The sequence below is a fragment of the Cupressus sempervirens genome, chromosome 3, assembly GCF_028749045.1.
Source record: "Cupressus sempervirens isolate cs-2001-9-10 chromosome 3, ASM2874904v1, whole genome shotgun sequence".
Lineage (NCBI taxonomy): Eukaryota > Viridiplantae > Streptophyta > Pinopsida > Cupressales > Cupressaceae > Cupressus > Cupressus sempervirens.
Window position 1 is genome coordinate 438,587,965 of NC_143120.1, and position 6,874 is coordinate 438,594,838.

General features: G+C 34.5%; 1 protein-coding gene across 1 annotated transcript; it reads right to left on the reverse strand.

Annotated features, from left to right (window-relative positions):
• Positions 1–1,984: 1,984 nt before the first annotated feature.
• LOC149566940 (uncharacterized) lies at positions 1,985–6,579 on the reverse strand. Its single transcript, XM_089816579.1, has 2 exons — positions 6,396–6,579; positions 1,985–2,262 (listed from the first exon to the last, which is right to left on the reverse strand). Exons 1-2 carry the CDS (start codon positions 6,577–6,579, stop codon positions 1,985–1,987), a joined length of 462 nt encoding a protein of 153 aa, XP_089672705.1.
• Between the last annotated feature and the right edge of the window lie 295 nt (positions 6,580–6,874).

A 6,874-nucleotide genomic window follows, 5' to 3' on the forward strand; every position in this document is an offset into this window, starting at 1 on the left:
CCCGATGTGGAGGTTCTAAACTCAGTTTTAGTTTTTTGTTTATCCTTAAGTGTTTTTTTTAATTTTCTTGGGTGACCTTTTATCAACATGTTGCAACAAAAAAATGTATTGCACACCCATTGAAACTATATTGTGCATCGCCTAATTCTATTGCATGCCTCTTGGAGAAATATCGCGCGATATTGGAAAGTATCAAACCTCCTCGTAAGAAATGTTGTACAACACTCTTAAAGTGTTACACGCCTTTGGGAGAAGTATCGCCCAGTCTCTAAAAGTGTCGCCCTCCTTCTTTAGAAATGTTGTGTGATACTTTTCTATGTTGTATTAAAGTATTGCCTAGTATTTGTAAAAACCTATGTGGGCAAGCTACGGGCACTTTTCAGTCTCATCCAAACTTTTTGAGAGTTCATTTGGATACCCTCTTTGGTGGTCTTCAACCCTATGGTGTTGCATTTTGATTCCAATTGTGTGTATTTGTGTAATCAGTCTCTTGGGGTTTAAAATACATTGTTTAAGTATAAGTTGATGTATATTTAAGATATATGTCAATATATGCGACGATTCATTTGAGATAGGTTCCAGACCTCTACGAGCTAAGATAAAGATTCTAAAAAATTTTAGGGCTTCAAAAATCCAGACTTAGCCAAATTTCAGGGCTTCAAGATTTCAGACTTAGCCAATTTTCAGGAGTCAGCATTTGTCTATCAGCTTGGTTGATCTCATTTATTATCTTGTTGATGTTTTGGTTAGTAGTGGCATTTGGAGATCCATTGGTGTTGGTTGATTGTTAGTCTTCCGTTGCGATCTTTATGATATGTGTAGGTTGTTATCATGTGTACTTACACTTGGTTTTTTTTTTTTTAAAATCTTGCTTGTTTTTCATCCTTGTTTCCAAGGATCTCTGAGCGAGGCATTATAGACTGGAAATCTCTACCTATCTACTCTAGTAGTGTCTTAAAGTCCCTTTCACATGATTGCATTCTTGCAATCATGGAAGTATAGTTGGACACCCTCCAGGCCATGTTTTTCCTCAAAACTTGAATTAGCCCTAGATCTAAATGTTGCAACAGGTTCTCTTGGAGGAATTTTTTTGGTCCAAAATCTTTTATTTCCACTAATTGAGACACCATGGTTGATAGTTTCTTAACTTTTATTTTCCAAGCTCTAGATTGAACATGGGATTCATCAAGTGCAATCCTAGCTAGAGAAACAATCTCATGTAAATTTTGCATGAGTTTGGCAACTTGACACGTTACTAGATTAATCCAACTAGGCATTACAGACATCATCATTTTTTCTTTTTTCAAATCTTCTAATAGCTATTGATTTTTAGGGACATTGGAATCAAAAGCAGTTTGTGACTAAATTTTGGGAACTGAACTTTGTCCTTTCAATGAAGTTATATATTCAACCATAGCATTATTTTTAGCTTTTAGCTTTTTATTCTCAATTCCATCCTTTTGTATTGCAACACAATTTGCTTTGTGGATGCCTGTATGCAATGTTCCTTAGTCTCATGATTCATTACCCCTAAATTTGTATGTGTAACTTAAAATTTACCCAAGTCCAGCTTGTTAGCTCCCTCTTTTTGACTGTAGGTGGCTACCTCTACTATGCTCCTCCCAATCGCATCGTTAAAGGTTATCCTAGCTATTCTTTTGGTTCTTTTAGGTTTAGGAGCCTTATTAGTGTATTTACTCACAATATCGTCAACAGGGAAAGAAAGTGGAACCAGACTCCTTTTCCTATTCATCAAGGCCATAAGCCAATTAGGAGTGATTACATCATGTTGTGATTTAGCAGCCCTCTCCAGGGTGGTTACAGCCTGCTTCCTTGGAGGAGATGAACCCATGGTCATTTGAACTCTCTGGCTATTATCGATGAGTTCTCCACCTTGATCTTTGTCTTGTTCACTATCAACTTGAACCACTTGTTGAAAACTTACTGGTGCCGACATTCTAGTTTTCTTGTTGGAACAAGTTCTCTACACAAGAGGGGGATTATGAATCTTTTTCTCAGAAATTCTTGACAACCTTCTTCTACCTGCAATTGTAAGACCAATGTTAGAAATATGATCAACTTGGACATTAGCACGTGTGCCGTTTTTCAATTTCAACCAAAACTTTTTCTTTTTAATCACATTTGTTGTTTTTTCAAGAATATCATCCTCCTCTTTGGAATCCCAATCCATAACAGGGTTTACTGGTTCAATTTCTTTGGAAAGTGGAATGTTTGTCCCATCCTCTTCTATGTATGCAATATCTATACCCAATTTCAATTGAAAAAGGAGAATTTGGGAAATAGTGAACTTGAATAACTCCCTTCTCTTCACCTCTAACTCATCAGTATAATACTCCCAATAATCTTCCACAGTGGGTACATGAATAATTTTCACCTAAGTGTCAAATAAGTTATGAATGATTCCTTTGTTGTCAAAGTTTGGCCTAGCTTGATAAGAACCAAAACCAAATTTAACCAAGTTAGAGCTTATACACTTTGCATCTTCCATGCTCCCACATGTTAATTTAATTAGAATAAGTGGAAAAATGATGTCACAAGCCTCTTCAGCTAAGAATTTGTTTATCACAGTAACCAATTATCATGCTACTTCTGCCAAGATGAAACAATCAAAGGAAAATCTAGTAGATGAATAATCTATTCATCAAAACCTCCCACTCTTAGATAAGTGACCCTTGGGAATTGAATGTAAGAACTACCAAAATATTGGATGAGCCTTTGAGACTCAGGTGACAATCTATGTTGTAAGGAGCTTTTCATATCCAAACACAATCTTCCAGAAAAGACATCATGAACCTTTCTAAATTTTTCCAAAACTTTATGTTTGTGCAATGACAGACAATAGTTATATATGGTGATACTCTCGGTCCAAGGTTCATGTGGAAAATATTGTAAATCATGAGTAGTGGTTAGCATGTAAATTAAATAAGATGACATGAAGAAATCCTTTTTTGGATTTAAGGCACCTTTCAACCAATCTCTGAGAGAACTAGCTATTAATTGCACCCAATCTAGAAATTGCGAGCCTTTGAACACATTTTGAATGTAGAAGTACATCCAATTTTCAAAAATAGAGACATTAGGGGAGTCATAAATTCTATGTAAAAGAACCATTATATTTTGAACCTGGATAGTCATTAGGCTTTTCTTCAAAGTTTTAGGAAATCTCGAACCCCCTTTATAGAAAGATTTGGTCTATCTTTTTTCTATGACATTCTTATAATCACTTGCTTTCTCGAGAAATCTAGCTGTAGATAGGGCTAAAGTAAGATCAAAAAATTGTTGTTCTTCTAGGTGAAACAAGCTAGATGCAGTCTCCCTATTGGCATTCAACAAAAAACTTCCATCTTTTCTCAATATATTTCCCTTAGACACATTATACATATGTATGCATTCTTGAATCAATTCAAGATGGGGGTAAGTTGGCGAGAAGGTGGAGGCCAGGAGAAAATTTGTATCCAACACTTTGGTAGAGAAAGGTTTTGTTAGTCTTTCACATAATCTTTTGGAAACACCCCCCAAGTCAACCCCTAACAAGTCATATTAGCTATTATGGGAGACCTACATTGCAAACTATGAGTGTTCCCAAATAGATACAATGTAGACTTCATGATTTAGGAGCTTTATTTTGAATGCAAAAGCAAGGAAATAACCACAAATATGATTTTCTCAATAGGCAGGAGAAAAATAACCAAAAGATGGAAGAGTTACCTAGAGAACAATGATCATTTCAAATTATGGAAGGAGACTTGTTTTCTCTATTTTTCCTACGATTGCTTGTTTTGAGCAAGAAAAGAAACTTAATGTCTTTCTTTTAAAGGAGAAAACTTTCTTTTAGATACAATTTGAAAAGGAGGAAATGATCATTAATTGTCTAGAGGATGAAAGTAATTTTGGCATCTTGTGAAGGAAAGATGACGAAGTAGAATAAGTATTGGCATTAAATTAGGGGGGCGAGTACTTTGAATGATTACCCTTCTTTACACATGTAGAATCTTTATCTTTGCACCTTTACACAAAACTTCAGCACAAACATTAATGATAATTTTACTTCAGTCATTAATTGTTTGTAACAACTTTTCATATCATGACATCACCTACATCATATTGGTGATGATGAGGCAACCAATTGTTGTATGTCTCCTATACCACGTGTGTACGTAGCATATCAAGTGGGTCTGCCCAGTTATACTACTTTAAGGAATGAACAAAACTTTGAACTCATGAACTAGTTCCTTTGGTACAAAAGGTTCAATGTGACTTAGTGCTCTTTGAACTTGGTACAAGGGTTACACAAGGTTCAAAGGGTACAAGAAAACCTATCTATTACATCAAGAGAGATTTTGAACCAAAACAAAGTGATGTTTCAAAATAAATCACTTTGGGTTTAAAATTTGTTAAAAAGGAGGACTTGGTCAACAATTTAGCTTGAGGAAAATATTAACCAAAAACAAAGTGATATAAATATGAAAATGTTAGAACAACTTCATTTTCGGGTTTGACTTTTGACAGAACCAATGGTTCAAACCAAAATTGTGAGAACAAGAGTGAACCGAAGATAAAGAATAAAAATGGAAACTCTTAAAAACATGAACTAACATCAACTTTGTTTGGTGATTGGTTTTCACTTTGAAAAATAGAGACCTCAGCGATTTGGTTGGCAGACCTAAAGCAAGGAATCGAAACAGAAAATAGAGAAAAACAAAACAAGACAAAACAAAGCAAAATAAAAACCTAGGGTAAATATGTACAAGAAAAAGACCTCTTTTAAAATCTAAACAATTTTAAATCTTATCCATTGTAGGTATATAGCGAGATTTCTCCATTTAGATATGAAAATTTCACTGCATTAGGACCAATTGTCTCAATTACTTTGAAAGGACCTTTCCATAATGATTCAAATTTCCCATGACTTCCTTTCTTCTCATTTCGCTTATCCCAAAAAAGAACTTCATCCCCAGGCATGAGCTTATTTGGTCTTACATTCCAATCAAAACTATTTATCACTTTCATCTGATGTTCTATAATCTTGATCACCATTTTATCTCTCTCTTCCTCCAACTTTGTCATGTACATGATTCTCTTCTCCAAGGATGACTGAAAATAGGCATCTTCTATGACAATTTGTAATTTTGTAGCTACAAGATTCAATGGTGGGGATACTTGTGCATTAATTCCATACACCAATTCAAAAGGAGACATACCTATAGACATCTTAGGAGAATTTTTTCTTGGCCATAATGCTTCATATAACTTCTTGTGCTAATTTTTACCATTGTTGTCCACCAATTTCTTCATGATGGAAACCAAGTTTTTGTTGCTCGACTCAACTTGATCATTACCTTGTAGGAAATAATTTGAAGCATGTGCCAAGGTGATTCCATTTTCATAGCAGAAAAGAGTGATATTTGTAGAGGTAAAATAAGATGCATTGTCAAAAACTATTTTAGTGGGTACCCCAAATCTTACCAGAATATTATTTAAAAGAAAATCACAGGTTACTTGAGTATTTGCTTTCTTAGTAGGTTTAGCTTCAACCCACTTAGTAAAATAATTAGTTGCTATTAGGATGAATATGTGCCTTGCACTTGACATTGGATTTATAGGTCCAATAAAATCAATGCCCCATTGTTTAAAAGGTTCATCAATGACCACTAGCCTGAGGGGTAGTGTTGCCAACTGAGGTTTTCTTGCAAATAGCTTACATTTTTCACACTCCTTAACACACAAATAAGCATCTTGAAACATGCCAGGCCAATAAAAATAGTTTCTCAAAATTTTGAAAGCTATAACAGATGAGGAAAAGTGACCACCACACATTTCTTCATGAAATGTTTTGAGTATTTGCTTTTGTTGAACTTCATCAACACACCTCGAATAAGTTCTAGCAATTCCCTTCTTATATAACACACCTTGAGCAATTACGAATTTTGCAGCTTTTAACTTCAAATCTCTCACATTCCTTCAAGACAATCTCCATAATTTAAATAGTATGCTACTTTGGAAAACCATAAGTTTGTGAGACCTACCAAAAAAACTTAGGGCAATTCTTCTTTCTCATTTGTAACAACAATGTTCTCAGTAATTAAATTTACACAAACCCTTTCCTCTTACTAATTTTGTCAATTTTATATCAATTTCATATTCATGTAGCTTAACCACCCAAGTAGCCCTTTTATTTAGCCCTACATCTTGTTGAGTTAAAACACTTTTCACAATAGTTTCAGGAACATTAACAATTGAATGAGAGTGTAAAATGTAGTACCTAAATTGTTTAACAACTTTGACCACTATGAAGGCTTGTTTCTCAATGGGTGAATATTTTAATTCATGTTTCTTTAGAGGTGCACTCATAAAGGCAATAGGGAGTTCATTACCCTGATCATTTCTCTGTGTTAGGATACCTAACAAAGTATGCTCAGATGCATAACAGTAAATGATGAAGTCTTTTTCAAAATCAGGAGTAACCAAAGTGGGGGCCAAAGCAATGAACTTCTTAATCTCATCAAATGCCTTCTTACCATCTGCATTCCACTTGAAAATTTCTTTCTCACTCATCATTTTGATTATATCTTTGGTGAGTTCATCAAAATCTGGCACAAAAGCTTGAAGGAAGTTGACCAAAACAAGATTTAACTCCACATATATTCATTGGGAGACTTAGTTGTTGAATTGCCTTTACCCTCTCAGGATCTATTTGAATTCCTCTTTTTGACACAATATGGCCTAACAATTTCCCTTCTTTAATAAAGAAAATTGACTTCTTAGGATTCAAAGATATCCCATGTTCTCTACATCTTTGAGAACCATAAATAAATTTCTCAAATGATCTTTCCTTTTCTTAGAGAACACTATC